The 19,697-nt window shown below is 47.3% G+C and overlaps 2 protein-coding genes across 2 annotated transcripts in view; both read right to left on the bottom strand.

The window, feature by feature from the left end:
• LOC127910541 (constitutive coactivator of PPAR-gamma-like protein 1 homolog) overlaps positions 1–11,951 on the bottom strand; it is an 81,789-nt gene extending 69,838 nt beyond the window's left edge. The window contains exons 1-2 of the mRNA XM_052474589.1: positions 11,167–11,951; positions 1,301–1,547 (exon numbers count right to left, since the gene is read on the bottom strand). Coding sequence (XP_052330549.1) covers positions 1,301–1,547; positions 11,167–11,640 — 721 coding nt within the window. The 5' untranslated portion in view covers positions 11,641–11,951. The remainder of the gene's footprint in view (positions 1–1,300; positions 1,548–11,166) is intronic.
• Positions 11,952–12,221: 270 nt separating this feature from the next.
• The window catches only part of cass4 (Cas scaffold protein family member 4), a 131,359-nt gene continuing 123,883 nt past the window's right edge, over positions 12,222–19,697 (bottom strand). The window contains exons 6-8 of the mRNA XM_052474484.1: positions 19,145–19,697; positions 18,003–18,447; positions 12,222–14,143 (exon numbers count right to left, since the gene is read on the bottom strand). The exon at positions 19,145–19,697 is cut by the window's right edge and continues 463 nt beyond it. Of these exons, the coding sequence (XP_052330444.1) occupies positions 13,286–14,143; positions 18,003–18,447; positions 19,145–19,697 (1,856 nt within the window). The 3' untranslated portion in view covers positions 12,222–13,285. The remainder of the gene's footprint in view (positions 14,144–18,002; positions 18,448–19,144) is intronic.

Below are 19,697 nucleotides of genomic sequence, written 5' to 3'. Positions count from 1 at the left end.
GCGACCTCGCTACATGTTAGCTCCGTTACCAACCCACCTAAAGTGACGTTAGTTAGCGACCTCGCTACATGTTAGCTCCGTTACCAACCCACCTAAAGTGATGTTATGTAGCGAGGTCGCTAACTGTTAGCTCCGTTACCAACCCACCTAAAGTGATGTTAGTTAGCGACCACCTACACATTAGCTTTATGTTACCAACTCACCTAAAGTTATGTTAGTTAGCGACCACCTACACGTTAGCTCCGTTACCAACCCACCTAAAGTGACGTTAGTTAGCGACCTCGCTACACGTTAGCTCCGTTACCAACCCACCTAAAGTGACGTTAGTTAGCGACCTCGCTACACGTTAGCTCCGTTACCAACCCACCTAAAGTGACGTTAGTTAGCGACCTCGCTACACGTTAGCTCCGTTACCAACCCACCTAAAGTGACGTTAGTTAGCGACCTCCCACCTACGTTACGTTAGCTCCGTTACCAACCCACCTAAAGTGACGTTAGTTAGCGACCTCGCTACACGTTAGCTCCGTTACCAACCCACCTAAAGTGACGTTAGTTAGCGACCTCGCTACATGTTAGCTCCGTTTTCAACCCACCTAAAGTGTTTAGTTAGCGACCTCGCTACATGTTAGCGAACCCACCTCGCCACATGTTAGCCTACAAAGTGTTAGTTAGCGACCTCGCTACATGTTAGCGACCAACCCTAAAGTGACATGTTAGCGACCTCGCTACATGTTAGCGACATCGCTACATGTTAGCGACATCGCTACATGTTAGCGACATCGCTACATGTTAGCGACATCGCTACATGTTAGCGACATCGCTACATGTTAGCGACATCGCTACATGTTAGCGACATCGCTACATGTTAGCGACATCGCTGCATGTTAGCGACATCGCTGCATGTTAGCGACATCGCTGCATGTTAGCGACATCGCTGCATGTTAGCGACATCGCTGCATGTTAGCGACATCGCTGCATGTTAGCGACATCGCTGCATGTTAGCGACATCGCTACATGTTAGCGACATCGCTACATGTTAGCGACATCGCTACATGTTAGAGACCTCGCTACATGTTAGAGACCTCGCTACATGTTAGCGACCTCGCTACATGTTAGCGACCTCGCTACATGTTAGCGACCTCGCTACATGTTAGCGACCTCGTTACATGTTAGCTCCGTTACCAACCCACCTAAAGTGACGTTAGTTAGCGACCTCGCTACATGTTAGCTCCGTTACCAACCCACCTAAAGTGACGTTAGTTAGCGACCTCGCTACATGTTAGCTCCGTTACCAACCCACCTAAAAGTGAAGCGAAGATGACGAAGCGGTTGGGGTTGAGGTCCAGTTGTTTGGCCACTTCGTGCATCAGGTACTGGGAGGTGGTCAGGCTCTTCCCGTTGCGACTCAGCTTCAGGGCGTGGGCAGAGAAGTAGTAGGGGATGTTACACAGCGCATAGTCCGAGTCGTAGGCCACCAGGCCGTGGAACCCGTTCTCCCTGCACAGAGATATCACCTCCAAGTGATGATCCTCGATACTCTGGACAACCTGGAAACACACACACACATTATACTGTTACTAACACCACACACTAACCCTAACCATGCATAACGATATCACCTCCAACCTCACAACACTCACAGGCAGTTAAAATTAGAGACAAGTCTAACAACACAATAATAATATATAATAGCATATACCATATAGCAGACGGCTTTATCCAAAGCAATGTGATGGTCTGGTGGAGGCAATATGATGGTCTGGGGGAGGTGGAGGCAATGTGATGGTCTGGTGGAGGCAATGTGATGGTCTGGTGGAGGCAATGTGATGGTCTGGTGGAGGCAATGTGATGGTCTGGTGGAGGCAATGTGATGGTCTGGTGGAGGCAATGTGATGGTCTGGTGGAGGCAATGTGATGGTCTGGTGGAGGCAATGTGATGGTCTGGTGGAGGTGGAGGCAATGTGATGGTCTGGGGAAGGTGGAGGCAATGTGATGGTCTGGTGGAGGTGGAGGCAATGTGATGGTCTGGGGGAGGCAATGTGATGGTCTGGGGGAGGTGGAGGCAATGTGATGGTCTGGGGAGGCAATGTGATGGTCTGGGGGAGGTGGAGGCAATGTGATGGTCTGGTGGAGGTGGAGGCAATGTGATGGTCTGGTGGAGATGGAGGCAATGTGATGGTCTGGTGGAGGTCTGGTGGAGGCAATGTGATGGTCTGGTGGAGGTGGAGGCAATGTGATGGTCTGGTGGAGGCAATGTGGTCTGGTGGAGGTGGAGGCAATGTGATGGTCTGGTGGAGGTGGAGGCAATGTGATGGTCTGGTGGAGGTGGAGGCAATGTGATGGTCTGGTGGAGGTGGAGGCAATGTGATGGTCTGGGGGAGGTGGAGGCAATGTGATGGTCTGGGGGAGGTGGAGGCAATGTGATGGTCTGGGGGAGGTGGAGGCAATGTGATGGTCTGGTGGAGGTGGAGGCAATGTGATGGTCTGGGGAGGTGGAGGCAATGTGATGGTCTGGTGGAGGTGGAGGCAATGTGATGGTCTGGGGGAGGTGGAGGCGGAGGCAATGTGATGGTCTGGGGGAGGTGGAGGCAATGTGATGGTCTGGGGGAGGTGGAGGCGGAGGCAATGTGATGGTCTGGGGGAGGTGGAGGCAATGTGATGGTCTGGGGGAGGTGGAGGCAATGTGATGGTCTGGGGGAGGTGGAGGCAATGTGATGGTCTGGTGGAGGTGGAGGCAATGTGATGGTCTGGTGGAGGCAATGTGATGGTCTGGTGGAGGTGGAGGCAATGTGATGGTCTGGTGGAGGCGGAGGCAATGTGATGGTCTGGGGGAGGTGGAGGCAATGTGATGGTCTGGTGGAGGTGGAGGCAATGTGATGGTCTGGTGGAGGTGGAGGCAATGTGATGGTCTGGTGGAGGTGGAGGCAATGTGATGGTCTGGTGGAGGTGGAGGCAATGTGATGGTCTGGTGGAGGCAATGTGATGGTCTGGTGGAGGCAATGTGATGGTCTGGTCCGCTTTGGTGGTGGTAAAGTGGGAGATGAGTAAAGGGTAAAAGTGATCTTGAAGAAGGAAGGCCATCACTCCATTTTGCGACACCATGCCATACCCTGTGGCCGGCGCTTAATTGGAGCCAATTTCCTCCTACAACAGGACAATGACCCAAAGCACAGCTCAATGACCCAAAGCACAGCTCAATGACCCAAAGCACAGCTCAATGACCCAAAGCACAGCTCAATGACCCAAAGCACAGCTCAATGACCCAAAGCACAGCTCAATGACCCAAAGCACAGCTCAATGACCCAAAGCACAGCTCAATGACCCAAAGCACAGCTCAATGACCCAAAGCACAGCTCAATGACCCAAAGCACAGCTCAATGACCCAAAGCACAGCTCAATGACCCAAAGCACAGCTCCAAACTATATAAGAACTATTGAACCTTGATGAAAGCAAAGTTTAAAGGCCACAATTATTTCAATTAAAAATAATTATTTATAACCTTGTCAATATCTTGAATATATTTCCTAATCATTTTGCAACTGATTTCATTGTATGTTTTCATGGAAAACAAAGACATTTTACGTGACCCCAAACTTTTGAACGGTAGTGTATACATTCAAACATACAGTACCAGTCAAACGTTTGGAAACACCTACTCATTCTTAGGTTTTTATTTAAATTTACTATTTTCTACATTGTAGAATAATAGTGAAGACATCAAAACTATGAAATAACACATATGGAATCATGCAGTAACCAATAAAGTGTTAAACAAATCAAAATATATTTGAGATTTGAGATTCTTCAAAGTAGACACACTTTTGCCTTGATCCTGGTCCTTCTGTAGCTCAGTTGGTAGAGCATGGCGCTTGTAACGCCAGGGTAGTGGGTTCGATTCCCGGGACCACCCATACGTAGAATGTATGCACACATGACTGTAAGTCGCTTTGGATAAAAGCGTCTGCTAAATGGCATATATTATATTATTATTATATTATTGAAGGAGAACCAGTTTGGATTTAAGTATAATTGTTTTATGACTGAAGCCTTTAGGGAGGTCTAATGCTTTAATATTTAATCATTTCTGCCCTCCGAATTGATATTCATTATATAAATATGCCTGTTTAATTTTGTCTGACTTGTTCAGTGTATGCAGGTTCATAAGGTCACCTGGGATATGACTAAAGAATTAAATGAGGGTGATTTTTTCCACAGAGAGACAGGTGTTGACCTTTCCACAGTGGCTAAATCTGATCTAATTTGGCTAACTTTCTCTAAAAATGTATTGTAGTGAGAATTTCTCTTTCTTTCGGGATACCGAATATGGCCACTATACCGTCAGACCATTTTATTGGTAGACGACACAATACATAATATTTGAAAGAAAACATGAACAATTACACTTTTTGTTTTTTAAGCCCTGGGTTTCTACCCCCTTGATATTGTTGAATCTGATTTTAAGAGCTAACATTTAGATGGCCATAATAAATAAATAAATATGGCGATAAAGAACAGCCTTGTTTTACTCCTCTTGGAAATACAAAACTTTCTGAGATGTAGCCATTATTTACTATTTTACACCTGGGGTTACGATACATAACGTTATCCCATTGTATAAGAGATTCTCCTAAATTAAAATAGTCCAGGCATTTATATATAAACTCCAGTTGTACTTTATCCAAGGCCTTTTCAAAGTCATCTTTGAATACCAGGCCTGGTTTCCCCAGAGTTTTCATAGTGTTCTGTTGTTTCCAGTACTTGTCTTATATGATCTACAATGTATCGTCCATGTAAAACAAACTATCTGACCTTTTAAATTCTACTCATTTTGCAAGGATACTGTCAACACAACACTGAAGTGTAAGGTGTCTCTAGTTTTTTCTCTAGTTTTTTTTTTAGGTGGACTGGATCTTTATATTTAAATGTACCACCTGGGTACTGTTTCAGTAATAGTGAAATCAGACCTTCTTGCTAGGCAGCGTAACCTAGTGGTTAGAGCGTTGGACTAGTAACCGGAAGGTTGCGAGTTCAAACCCCCGAGCTGACAAGGTACAAATCTGTCGTTCTGCCCCTGAACAGGCAGTTAACCCACTGTTCCCAGGCCGTCATTGAAAATAAGAATATGTTCTTAACTGACTTGCCTGGTTAAATAAAGGTAAAATAAATAAAAAATGTAAAAATCTGATAGTCTTCTATGTTTATAGGAGTGGTTATAACATGTTAATATTGGACCTTTGAGTACATAGAAAATATTTGATAGACCTCAACTGGTATGCCATGGAAGGCTTTAATTGTATCTAGAAGTTCCTCCTCTGCATTTAGGCCTTCACATGAGTCTTTCTGTACAGCTGTTACTAGAATAAAATCCTGACAATTAACTTCAGTTAGTGGAAATAAAGGAGACTGATATTAAAACATAAAGTACTTTGCTTCCTCTTTCAGATATCATTTAGTGAATTATGGACGATGGACGATGTCGTCATTTACAGTTCCTGTAAATTATTTTTTGTTGAAGATTTAAAACTATTTTTAAAAAATTGGTGCATTTTCCCCATATTCCATCCCGTTTGCTTTATTTTCATAATATTGATGTTTCTTGAATAAGTTCCTCCATTTCTTTTTGTTGTTCCTTTAACTTATTCTGTGCCTTTGAGTTAGATAGCAATAAAAACTATCTATCTATACGGTTGGTTCCTTTATTAATATGGACTCTTTTAATCTAAATTGTTTTTGTTTTATAGATGAGTATTGAATTGCAGGGCCTCTAAAGGCACACTTAAGTGTCCCATACAATACGGGGATCTACTATGTTTTGTAGGAAAACTTCCGTTATAAATTCTTCTGTCCTGGTTAAAGACAAGTTACTGTCCAATAGGCTTTGATAAGATGTCCAATTATGTGATGTTCCGACCGTATTCTGTCCCCTATCAACACTCTTAACTTTTGGTGTCGGAGAAAATGACATAAGAAAGTAGTCAAGACGACTAGCAAGATTGAGCCTCCGTCAAGTCTGGCTCTTCACTACAACAAGGCCTTCATAATACTGTAGTCTGGCTCTTCACTACAGCAAGGCCTTCATAATACTGTAGTCTGGCTCTTCACTACAACAAGGCCTTCATAATACTGTAGTCTGGCTCTTCACTACAGCAAGGACTTCATAATACTGTAGTCTGGCTCTTCACTACAACAAGGCCTTCATAATACTGTAGTCTGGCTCTTTAATCTAGCAAGGCCTCCATAATACTGTAGTCTGGCTCTTCACTACAACAAGGCCTTCATAATACTGTAGTCTGGCTCTTCACTACAGCAAGGCCTTCATAATACTGTAGTCTGGCTCTTCACTACAGCAAGGCCTTCATAATACTGTAGTCTGGCTCTTCACTACAGCAAGGCCTTCATAATACTGTAGTCTGGCTCTTCACTACAGCAAGGCCTTCATAATACTGTAGTCTGGCTCTTCACTACAACAAGGCCTTCATAATACTGTAGTCTGGCTCTTCACTACAACAAGGCCTTCATAATACTGTAGTCTGGCTCTTCACTACAGCAAGGCCTTCATAATACTGTAGTCTGGCTCTTCACTACAGCAAGGCCTTCATAATACTGTAGTCTGGCTCTTCACTACAGCAAGGCCTTCATAATACTGTAGTCTGGCTCTTCACTACAGCAAGGCCTTCATAATACTGTAGTCTGGCTCTTTAATCTAGCAAGGCCTTCATAATACTGTAGTCTGGCTCTTCACTACAACAAGGCCTTCATAATACTGTAGTCTGGCTCTTCACTACAACAAGGCCTTCATAATACTGTAGTCTGGCTCTTCACTACAACAAGGCCTTCATAATACTGTAGTCTGGCTCTTCACTACAACAAGGCCTTCATAATACTGTAGTCTGGCTCTTCACTACAACAAGGCCTTCATAATACTGTAGTCTGGCTCTTCACTACAGCAAGGCCTTCATAATACTGTAGTCTGGCTCTTCACTACTGCAAGGCCTTCATAATACTGTAGTCTGGCTCTTCACTACTAGCAAGGCCTTCATAATACTGTAGTCTGGCTCTTCACTTCACTGCAAGGCCTTCATAATACTGTAGTCTGGCTCTTTAATCTAGCAAGGCCTTCATAATACTGTAGTCTGGCTCTTTAATCTAGCAAGGCCTTCATAATACTGTAGTCTGGCTCTTCACTACAGCAAGGCCTTCATAATACTGTAGTCTGGCTCTTTAATCTAGCAAGGCCTTCATAATACTGTAGTCTGGCTCTTTAATCTAGCAAGGCCTTCATAATACTGTAGTCTGGCTCTTCACTACAGCAAGGCCTTCATAATACTGTAGTCTGGCTCTTTAATCTAGCAAGGCCTTCATAATACTGTAGTCTGGCTCTTTAATCTAGCAAGGCCTTCATAATACTGTAGTCTGGCTCTTTAATCTAGCAAGGCCTTCATAATACTGTAGTCTGGCTCTTTAATCTAGCAAGGCCTTCATAATACTGTAGTCTGGCTCTTCACTACAGCAAGGCCTTCATAATACTGTAGTCTGGCTCTTTAATCTAGCAAGGCCTTCATAATACTGTAGTCTGGCTCTTCACTACAGCAAGGCCTTCATAATACTGTAGTCTGGCTCTTTAATCTAGCAAGGCCTTCATAATACTGTAGTCTGGCTCTTCACTACAGCAAGGCCTTCATAATACTGTAGTCTGGCTCTTTAATCTAGCAAGGCCTTCATAATACTGTAGTCTGGCTCTTTAATCTAGCAAGGCCTTCATAATACTGTAGTCTGGCTCTTCACTACAGCAAGGCCTTCATAATACTGTAGTCTGGCTCTTCACTACAGCAAGGCCTTCATAATACTGTAGTCTGGCTCTTCACTACTGCAAGGCCTTCATAATACTGTAGTCTGGCTCTTTAATCTAGCAAGGCCTTCATAATACTGTAGTCTGGCTCTTTAATCTAGCAAGGCCTTCATAATACTGTAGTCTGGCTCTTTAATCTAGCAAGGCCTTCATAATACTGTAGTCTGGCTCTTCACTACAGCAAGGCCTTCATAATACTGTAGTCTGGCTCTTCACTACAGCAAGGCCTTCATAATACTGTAGTCTGGCTCTTCACTACAACAAGGCCTTCATAATACTGTAGTCTGGCTCTTCACTACAACAAGGCCTTCATAATACTGTAGTCTGGCTCTTTAATCTAGCAAGGCCTCCATAATACTGTAGTCTGGCTCTTCACTACAACAAGGCCTTCATAATACTGTAGTCTGGCTCTTCACTACAACAAGGCCTTCATAATACTGTAGTCTGGCTCTTCACTACAGCAAGGCCTTCATAATACTGTAGTCTGGCTCTTTAATTTAGCAAGGCCTTCATAATACTGTAGTCTGGTTCTTTAATCTAGCAAGGCCTTCATAATACTGTAGTCTGGCTCTTTAATCTAGCAAGGCCTTCATAATACTGTAGTCTGGCTCTTTAATCTAGCAAGGCCTTCATAATACTGTAGTCTGGCTCTTCACTACAGCGAGAGAGAGAGAGTGGGAGGGAGAGAGAGAGGCAGAGTGGGAGGGAGGTACGCTGAGAGGCAGGGAGAGAGGTACGCTGAGAGGCCGGGAGGTAGGTACGCTGAGAGGCCGGGAGGGAGGTACGCTGAGAGGCCGGGAGGGAGGTACGCTGAGAGGCCGGGAGGGAGGTACGCTGAGAGGCCGGGAGGGAGGTACGCTGAGAGGCCGGGAGGGAGGTACGCTGAGAGGCCGGGAGGGAGGTACGCTGAGAGGCCGGGAGGGAGGTACGCTGAGAGGCCGGGAGGGAGGGGACGCTGAGAGGCAGGGAGGGAGGTACGCTGAGAGGCAGGGAGGGAGGTACGCTGAGAGGCCGGGAGGGAGGTACGCTGAGAGGCGGGGAGGGAGGTACGCTGAGAGGCCGGGAGGGAGGTACGCTGAGAGGCCGGGAGGGAGGTACGCTGAGAGGCAGGGAGGGAGGAGGGAGGTACGCTGAGAGGCAGGGAGGGAGGGAGGTACGCTGAGAGGGAGGGAGGAGGTACGCTGAGAGGCAGGGAGGGAGGTACGCTGAGAGGGAGGGAGGTACGCTGAGGGCAGGGAGGCAGGTACGCTGAGAGGCAGGGAGGCAGGGCTGAGGGCAGGGAGGCAGGTACGCTGAGGCAGGGGAGGGAGGTACGCTGAGAGGCCGGGAGGGAGGTACGCTGAGAGGCCGGGAGGGAGGTACGCTGAGAGGCAGGGAGGGAGGTACGCTGAGAGGGAGGGAGGTACGCTGAGAGGCAGGGAGGGAGGTACGCTGAGAGGCAGGGAGGGAGGTACGCTGAGAGGCAGGGAGGGAGGTACGCTGAGAGGCAGGGAGGGAGGTACGCTGAGAGGCAGGGAGGGAGGTACGCTGAGAGGCAGGGAGGGAGGTACGCTGAGAGGCAGGGAGGGAGGTACGCTGAGAGGCAGGGAGGGAGGTACGCTGAGAGGCAGGGAGGGAGGTACGCTGAGAGGCAGGGAGGGAGGTACGCTGAGAGGCAGGGAGGGAGGTAAGCTGAGAGGCAGGGAGGGAGGTACGCTGAGAGGCAGGGAGGGAGGTACGCTGAGAGGCAGGGAGGGAGGTACGCTGAGAGGCAGGGAGGGAGGTACGCTGAGAGGCAGGGAGGGAGGTACGCTGAGAGGCAGGGAGGGAGGTAAAATGAGAGGCAGGGAGGGAGGTAAACTGAGAGGCAGGGAGGGAGGTAAGCTGAGAGGCAGGGAGGGAGGTAAGCTGAGAGGCAGGGAGGGAGGTAAGCTGAGAGGCAGGGAGGGAGGTAAGCTGAGAGGCAGGGAGGGAGGTAAGCTGAGAGGCAGGGAGGGAGGTAAGCTGAGAGGCAGGGAGGGAGGTAAGCTGAGAGGCAGGGAGGGAGGTAAGCTGAGAGGCAGGGAGGGAGGTAAGCTGAGAGGCAGGGAGGGAGGTAAGATGAGAGGCAGGGAGGGAGGTACGCTGAGAGGCAGGGAGGGAGGTACGCTGAGAGGCAGGGAGGGAGGTACGCTGAGAGGCAGGGAGGGAGGTACGCTGAGAAGCAGGGAGGGAAGCTGAGGAGAAGGTAGGGTGAGAGGAAGGGCCCTAGGGTTGGCCCAGCAGGACTGTAGGCTGGGAATAGATTCTGGAGCCCTCCCAGCAGAACGAATGGTGTCATCCCAGGGAAGGACAGCCAATCACAGGGCCAGCATCTAAGCGACAGCCAATAGCCACTTAGGGCTGGTTCCAGACAGCCTACAACCTACAGTCAAACACTGAACCGGATACCAGTGAAACTTTGTTATGGACTGTCTCACCTAACACATACAATTTATTGTCTAGATGAACTGTCTCACCTAACACATACAATTTATTGTCTAGATGAACTGTCTCACCTAACACATACAATTTATTGTCTAGATGAACTGTCTCACCTAACACATACAATTTATTGTCTAGATGGCATGTTTTGTCTGGGATTTTGGGGGGGTGATAGTTGGTTTCTGGATGAGACATTGCACAAAACTATCCTATATTTGTTGGGTTGTTTGGAGTACAACACGTGAATGTCATAGTGAGTTCCTGAGCATTCATTCCACTGACTGACCAGGAGACAATACACATACTTCTCTGCACAGCCCTCCTTGTCTAACTAAATATATATATAGACTGCAACAAAAACACATGTATATCGTATCTAGTTGTTCTACTGATTGGATACCTACTTGAGTGTCTACTGCGTTTTTTTTTTTTTATTATTAATGTGACATTTTAATTCATGCCGTTTTAAATTAGGTCAAGACATGTGCAAAAATATCGATCACACTTTGCATGAACTTTGGATAAAACCACAGATTGCAATGTTAAACATTGTTTTTTTGTGTGTCGACTAAATTTATAGGAAGGCCCGGCCTTATCCAAGTTGTCACTTGATTAGGCTACTCGGTTAGCGCTTGTCTGATCAACATGGCTAACTATTAGTAGCCTGTACGCAAATCCATCACAATTATACAAGCAATGAAAAGGTTCACTAGATCTAGACAAGTCTACGTATGTGTTAGTTGTTGACAGCTCGCTAGATAACAACCAGAACACTAGCTTGTCCTATAGCGAGCTAAAAACGAGCCAGACAGCTGTTATATATATATATATATATATGGAGGAAAAGCCCCGAGAGGCCGGCTGGCTAACTTACCCCAATGTGGAACCTGAGAAGGGCCAGCCGGATGCAATGGACCATGCACACTGGGGGAAGGAACCAGACCTTCGGCGGAGGAGTCCCCTTGTTCTGGATATGGCTGACAATCTGCTGCGCCGTCTGTCTCTCGTTCACCTGTCGTTTGACCCATTCGTGAAGACGGCCTTTCTCCATGGCGCCATTGAAACAAACCAGTAGCTCAATGTTCCCGTTGAAACAGGCCTTGGCGAGGGCAGCCAGGTAGCCGAGCATGTGGTTCCACTGCCCGCCACTTACCCAGTCGGTGTAGAAACCCCCGTAGAGTCGGTGGAGGCAGTTCTCCGCGTCAACCAGCAGCCGTAGCGGGCTCTGTGGTGCTCTCTGCCTGCCTCCTCCGACCAGACTGCCCCGGGCGAGCTTCTGGAGCTCCACGGGTACCACGGCAGTAGGGCAGTGCTTTTCTATGTATTCTTGGAAACCTTGCACACCCATGATGACTGTCTTTAAAAAAATGAAATTAAAAGAGCGATTGCAACCAAAAAAAAAAACGGTTTAAAAACCGAGTAAAATAGCTGAGTGAAACAGGAGAAAAGCGAGGAGGGGTTCCAAGTAGCTTCTCTCCCCGTAACAGTGAAAACCAATTGTATGTCTAGTGCAGTTGTTGCAATGGTTGAATCCCCCCCCCCAACAAAAAAAAATAAAGGAAATCGGGTTGCTACTGATGCATGAACTGTTTTTGGTGATTTATTTTTTGGTTCATGGTTAGCCGCCACCATGTGCCTTCTCACAGAGCCATATCTGTGGATGTGTGTCAGTCTGTGGCGGAGGAAGAAGCACAGTGACGTGCCGACACGTACCGCCGTGCCCCGGACAGAGGAGGAGTCCGTGGCTATGAATGACAGACAACCTGTTGTTTCCAGCCATTCAAATGAAAGCAGGGGGTGGGGGATGATTTTCACGCCAAATCCTTTAAATATGGGATACATGACAACTGCACACAGAGCCAACATGGTGAGAAATAGGTTCTGTAGAGTATGTATTGTGCCCCAACTCACGAAGGATACAGTGTTCTGGTCTATTCATGTCAACCAGGTATGGGGCAGACAGACAGACAGACAGACAGACAGACAGACAGACAGACAGACAGACAGACAGGCAGGCAGGCAGGCAGGCAGGCAGGCAGGCAAGCAGGCAGGCAGGCAGGCAGGCAATCTCTCCAAAAGCTGTTTATTTTTAATGGACCCAGTACCACCAGAGGGCGATATAGTGCTGATGTGTTGTCTGTCTGTTGCTGTGTTTGGACTGTGTTGTCTGCATCAATCAATCAATCAATCAATCAAATGTATTTATCAAGCCCTTTTTACATCAGCCGATGTCACAAAGTGCGATACAGAATCTTGTCTGTTGATGTGTTTTGACTTCCCTGTCTGCATATTGTTAACGTGTGTTTTACCATGTAGCTATGATACAACATGGTCAAAACAGGACAGTAACACAGTTGCCTTTCTGATCCTTAATATAGCCAGTGTAACAGTATAACTTTAGGACCGTCCCCTCGCCCATACCCGGGCGCAAACCAGAGACCCTCTGCACACATCAACAACAGTCAACCCACGAAGCATCGTTACCCATCGCTCCACAAAAGCCGCGGCCCTTGCAGAGCAAAGGGAACCACTACTTCAAGGTCTCAGAGCAAGTGACGTAACCGATTGAAACGCTATTTAGCGCGCACCGCTAACTAAGCTAGCCGTTTCACATCCGTTACACTCACATTCAGAACAAGGACAGTGAAATGGTGAAACCAAAACCATTGAAGCAAAAATAAATGTTTTTAATTATTCATTTTTTTTTTATCTCATTAAGCTGTGAACTTGTTTTTATTCTTTCCAACTATTTAATCCTTTTAATCATATTTTAAAATTAGGAATGTACTAAATTGTATTTTGAGAAGGCTTTGTACATAACAGTAGTAGAAGGCTATAGGTTAACTGGGTTCGTATAGAAACAGAATACAGTCAAAATATGAACGGTGCCGATTCAACGTTATGGCGACGTTCTGTGGTCAGAGGGGATAGGACAGCTTTTCACTGTTCGTGGGCACTGTCTGTTGCGTCCTTAAGATAAAAGTCTGTCTCTCTCAGAGGTCCAGGGAGATCCTGAAGTGCTGTGCTCTCTGAGCCAGCTCCTTGGCGAAGTCCTGGGCCTCCTGCAGAGCCTGTCTCTCAGGGTAATGTAGAGCTGCCTTCTTGCTGGCCACAGCCAGCCGTTTTAACAGGGCACACATGTGGTTGCACTTACACAGCAGAACCTGCTTCTGGCTCTGGCTGGGCCCCAACCCTGACACTGACCCGGGCTCCCTTCTCTGGGCCTCTCCTTTCTGGGCCTCTCGGTACAGCGTGTCCACCAGTCGCTGGCCTACCATGATGATCAGCTTGCTGTGGGAGATGAACTTCTCCGGGGTCTGGCTGTCCAGGCTGGTTATGAACACACAAATTGCCTTCTGCAGCGCCCCGAAGTATAGCCGGCAATGTTCTGACAGGGTGGGCTGTCTCTTAGGGCTGTCTACCTGCGAGTTAAAGGACTTCCCAAGGCTAGGGACATCAGAGACACGGGGCTCAGACTGAGAGGCCATCCTAGCAGACAGGGAGACCTGGGACTCAGACTGAGAGGCCATCCTAGCAGACAGGGAGACCTGGGGCTCAGACTGAGAGGTCATCCTAGCAGACAGGGAGACCTGGGGCTCAGACTGAGAGGCCATCCTAGCAGACAGGGAGACCTGGGGCTCAGACTGAGAGGCCATCCTAGCAAACAGGGAGACCTGGGGCTCAGACTGAGAGGCCATCCTAGCAAACAGGGAGACCTGGGGCTCAGAGGTCCTCCTGGGGGCGTCACCAGAGTCAGAGATGAAGGGCTTCCTCTGGGACAGGGATTCTGAAGATCTCCTAGGGCCGTCCACACAGACCTGGGGCTCAGACACACAAAGCTTCTGGTCCTCCTGGGTGGGATAGGAAGAAAGGAGAGGGGGGTAGAGGAGGAACAAGAGGAAGAGGGAGGGAATGTGAGAGTGCAGGGAAGGAGTAAGGGAAGGAGAGGTGTGGTTGGGAGGGACGAGGGAGGTGGAGTAGGAAGGGAAGAAGAGAAGAGGAGGGAGAGGAGGAGAGAAGAGGAGGGAGGGAAGGAGAGAAGAGGAGGGAGGGAAGGAGAGAAGAGGAGGGAAGGAGAGGAGGGAGGGAAGGAGAGAAGAGAAGGGAGGGAAGGAGAGAAGAGGAGGGAGGGAAGGAGAGGAGGGAGGGAAGGAGAGAAAGAGGAGGGAGGGAAGGAGAGAAGGGAGGAGAGGAGGGAAGGAGAGAAGAGAAGAGGAGGGAGGGAGGGAGGAGGAGAGAGGAGAGGAGGGAGGAAGAAGGAGAGAGGAGGGAGGGAAGGAAGGAGAGAAGAGGAGGGGGAGGAAGGAGAGAAGAGGAGGGAGGGAAGGAGAGAAGGGAGGAGGGAAGGAGGAGGGAGGGAAGGAGAGAAGAGGAGGGAGGGAAGGAAGGAGAGAAGAGGAGGGAGGGAAGGAGAGGAGGGAGGGAAGGAGAGAAGAGGAGGGAGGGAAGGAGAGAAGAGGAGGGAGGGAAGGAAGAGAAGAGGAGGGAGGGAAGGAAGGAGAGAAGAGGAGGGAGGGAAGGAGAGGAGGGAGGGAAGGAGAGAAGAGGAGGGAGGGAAGGAAGGAGAGAAGAGGAGGGAGGGAAGGAGAGAAGAGGAGGGAGGGAAGGAAGGAGAGAAGAGGAGGGAGGGAAGGAGAGAAGAGGAAAGAGAGGGGGGAAGGAGAGAAGAGGAGGGAGGGAAGGAAGGAGAGAAGAGGTGGGAGGGAAGGAAAGAGAGAAGAGGAGGGAGGGAAGGAGAGAAGAGGAGGGAGGGAAGGAGAGGAGGGAGGGAAGGAGAGAAGAGGAGGGAGGGAAGGAAGGAGAGAAGAGGAAAGAGAGGAGGGAAGTAAAGGGAGAGGAGATAAAGAGAGATGGTTAGTTAGACAGACAGACATCCTGTTCCCTCAGGGGACACTCACCAGTAGAGGAAGAGAAGAAAAGCTGAATCTTCCCAGAATGCCTGTAATTACAAGGTACGCTGCTAATATCTACACCACTAACACCTAGCTCCTACTGAGAAGTGGCTGGAGCTGCTGTGTGTTTGAGAGTCTACAGTATTTGAGGCTTTTCTGTGAGTTTCAGTACTTGACTATAAGAAATGCATTCCTCTGAGTAGCTGGAAAGTCTCACCTTAGGCTTGATGGAAGTGATTTTTGGTTTTCTGTTTTCCACAGACTTTAATTTGTTGTTTTTCAAACTCTTTCTTCATTTCAAAAAGAGATCATTGCTTTACTTTCAATGTAATAAATCAGGCTTAATGATACAGCATTATGAATGGGTATTAAGTCTATATAAATGTAATGACCCTGTGAAGGCTGTTTTCTATTGTACTACAGACATGCATTAGACCAATTATAACCCAGCTTTAAACCTGTGTAGAGAAATATTTATTTTTACTTTTCAAAATCAGGATTAAAATACAAAACTATGAATGTGCATCATATCAAGCTTGGCAAATCTACAGCTATATAGTGTTGTTTACTTTGTCTACATACTCATCTCATATGTATATACTGTACTCGATACCATCTACTGTATGCTGCTCTGTACCATCACTCATTCATATACCCTTATGTACATATTCTGTATCCCCTTACACTGTGTATAAGACAATAGTTTTGGAATTGTTAGTTAGATTACTTGTTGGTTATCACTGCATTGTCGGAACTAGAAGCACAAGCATTTCGCTACACTCGCATTAACATCTGCTAACCATGTGTATGTGACAAATAACATTTGATTTGATTTGATTTGGGGCAGATAACCAATAACTAACCTGTAGCTGGGTATATAATGGTGCAGGTAACCAATGACTAACCTGTAGCTGGGTATATAATGGTGCAGATAACCAATGACTAACCTGTAGCTGGGTATATAATGGTGCAGATAACCAATGACTAACCTGTAGCTGGGTATATAATGGTCAAATGACTACCCTGTAGCTGGGTATATAATGGTGCAGATAACCAATGACTAACCTGTAGCTGGGTATATAATGGTGCAGATAACCAATAACTAACCTGTAGCTGGGTATATAATGGTGCAGATAACCAATGACTAACCTGTAGCTGGGTATATAATGGTGCAGATAACCAATGACTAACCTGTAGCTAACCTGTAGCTGGGTATATAATGGTGCAGATAACCAATGACTAACCTGTAGCTGGGTATATAATGAGATAACCAATGACTAACCTGTAGCTGGGTATATAATGGTGCAGATAACCAATGACTAACCTGTAGCTGGGTAGATAATGGTGCAGATAACAATGACTAACCTGTAGCTGGGTATATAATGGTGCAGATAACCAATGACTAACCTGTAGCTGGGTATATAATGGTGCAGATAACCAATGACTAACCTGTGCAGATAACCAATGACTAACCTGTAGCTGGGTATATAATGGTGCAGATAACCAATGACTAACCTGTAGCTGGGGTAGGTAACCAATGACTAACCTGTAGCTGGGTATATAATGGTGCAGATAACCAATGACTAACCTGTAGCTGGGTAGCTAACCAATGACTAACCTGGCTGGGTATATAATGGTGCAGATAACCAATGACTAACCTGTAGCTGGGTATATAATGGTGCAGATAACCAATGACTAACCTGTAGCTGGGTATATAATGGTGCAGATAACCAATGACTAACCTGTAGCTGGGTATATAATGGTGCAGATAACCAATGACTAACCTGTACCAATGACTAACCTGTAGCTGGGTATATAATGGTGCAGGTAACCAATGACTAACCTGTAGCTGACTAACCTGTAGCTGGGTATATAATGGTGCAGATAACCAATGACTAACCTGTAGCTGGGTATATAATGGTGCAGATAACCAATGACTAACCTGTAGCTGGGTATATAATGGTGCAGATAACCAATGACTAACCTGTAGCTGGGTATATAATGGTGCAGATAACCAATGACTAACCTGTAGCTGGGTATATAATGGTGCAGATAACCAATGACTAACCTGTAGCTGGGTATATAATGGTGCAGATAACCAATGACTAACCTGTAGCTGGGTATATAATGGTGCAGATAACCAATGACTAACCTGTAGCTGGGTATGACTAACCTGTAGCTGGGTATATAATGGTGCAGATAACCAATGACTAACCTGTAGCTGGGTATATAATGGTGCAGATAACCAATGACTAACCTGTAGCTGGGTATATAATGGTGCAGATAACCAATGACTAACCTGTAGCTGGGTACAGGTAACCAATGACTAACCTGTAGCTGGGTATATAATGGTGCAGATAACCAATGACTAACCTGTAGCTGGGTATATAATGGTGCAGGTAACCAATGACTAACCTGTAGCTGGGTATATAATGGTGCAGATAACCAATGACTAACCTGTAGCTGGGTATATAATGGTGCAGATAACCAATGACTAACCTGTAGCTGGTGCAGATAACCAATGACTAACCTGTAGCTGGGTATATAATGGTGCAGATAACCAATGACTAACCTGTAGCTGGGTATATAATGGTCCAATGACTAACCTGTAGCTGGGTATATAATGGTGCAGATAACCAATGACTACCCTGTAGCTGGGTATATAATGGTGCAGATAACCAATGACTAACCTGTAGCTGGGTGCAGATATAGTGCAGATAACCAATGACTAACCTGTATCTGGGTATATAATGGTGCAGATAACCAATGACTAACCTGTAGCTGGGTGCAGATATAGTGCAGATAACCAATGACTAACCTGTATCTGGGCATTGTCATGATGATCTGTTCCTGAGTCTTCTCCCTGCTCTGTTCTCTTCTTCATAAACTGACTGGTAGAGGTACTGGTATTATTGGTGGTACTGGTACTGGGTCGGAACAGCAGCTTGGCGTTGGCATTGACGATGGATACCATTCTCTTGACATCTTCAGGGATGGTCCTGGTTACCCTGACGAGGCTGTCTAGCTGGTCTGGGGTGTGGTTCTGGGCGGGATCCTGGGCCAGCAAAGGGAGGGGCCAGCCGGCGACGCCCAGGGAGTTGACGGCCTGCTGCAAGATGAGGCCGGAGTCCTCCAACACTGAGAGCTGGCGCTGGAGACGCGCCTGCAGGTTGGAGTCGGTCAGGCGCCGGGCGTTACCTTTCACATCCAGGGCAAAGGTCAGAAAGGAGGTCACCGACCCCGCCACACCCTCTGCTGCAGACCTGGTGGTGGTAGTTGGGAAGAATTAGTGGTAACGCTTGTTTTGGATATGATATATAGGCGGTGTCAGAGAAAAGCCCAGAGACTCTAGTCTCAGAGACTCTAGTCACCCAAGTCATAGACTATGTTCTCTGCTACCGCACGGTAAGCGGTATCGAAGCTCCAAGTTTAGGTCCAAAAAGCTCCTTAACAGCTTCTACCTCCAAGCCATAAGACTGCTGAACAATTAGTCAAATGGCCACCAGACTATTTACATTGACCCCCCCCCCCATTTGTTTTGTACACTGCTGCTGCATGCTGTTTCATTATCTATATATTATTTTATTATGTTACTTTTTATTATTTTTTTATTTTTTACTTTTGTTTATTTGGTAAATATTTTCTTCTTGAACTGCACTGTTGGTTAAGGGCTTGTATGTAAGCATTTCGCTGTAAGGTCTACGCTTGTTGTATTCGGCCCATGTGACAAATAAAGTTTTGTTTAATTTGATATCGGTAGTCCCAAATAGACGGCTTGTGAATCTTCAACTAACTGTTCACTTTCATACCGCACGTTTCAGACCGTTCAGTAGAGGAACCTGGATTATATACCACAGTGAACACAAAGTGTACAGAAAGTGGTTCCTTAATTAAGGCACTGTTATGTTCACTGGTCAGAATATTAAAAAATAATCGTTACTGATCTCAATCTCCACAAACCTGATCTCCGTGAGGTGCTTTTCCAGGTGATCCTTGCTCCTCCAGCTAGAGGAGACGAATTCCATGAGTCGCGGCACCTCCCTGCACACCTCCTGCTGTAGGATGAGCAGCCTGCGACACGCCTCCTCCTGGCTCAGACACACCTCCCGCTGCGGCTCCGGGGAGGAAGAGGAGCACAGCGCCAGGGAGTCGCAGGAGGAGGAGGTGGAGGACGTGGAGGCTGTGCTGATTCTCTGTTTGTCTGATGTTGACGTTGTCGTTCTACCGCTCTCTTCATCCTCTTCCTGTAACAGAGTGTCTCCCCTACCAGGCCTGGCTCCCAGAGCCCCAGCCACTAGCCCCAGACGGCCCCTCTGCAGCCTGCCCTGGGGGTTGGGGTGGTCGTAGGTAGGACCAGAGTCCCCCCGACACTCCAACGGGACATGGTGTCCTCTGTGGGGGACGAAGACTGAGAGCTGCTCCCGAGGGGGGACAGCGTACACACAGTGCTCCTTGTCCATCTGCATCTGCCCTGGGGGTCTGTCGTAGAGAGGAGGCCTGGGGAGGACCCTGG

This window comes from Oncorhynchus keta, chromosome 21 (assembly GCF_023373465.1).
Source record: "Oncorhynchus keta strain PuntledgeMale-10-30-2019 chromosome 21, Oket_V2, whole genome shotgun sequence".
NCBI lineage: Eukaryota > Metazoa > Chordata > Actinopteri > Salmoniformes > Salmonidae > Oncorhynchus > Oncorhynchus keta.
The sequence above is the reverse complement of the archived record's forward strand: the minus strand, read 5'-3'. Positions and strand labels throughout refer to the sequence as shown.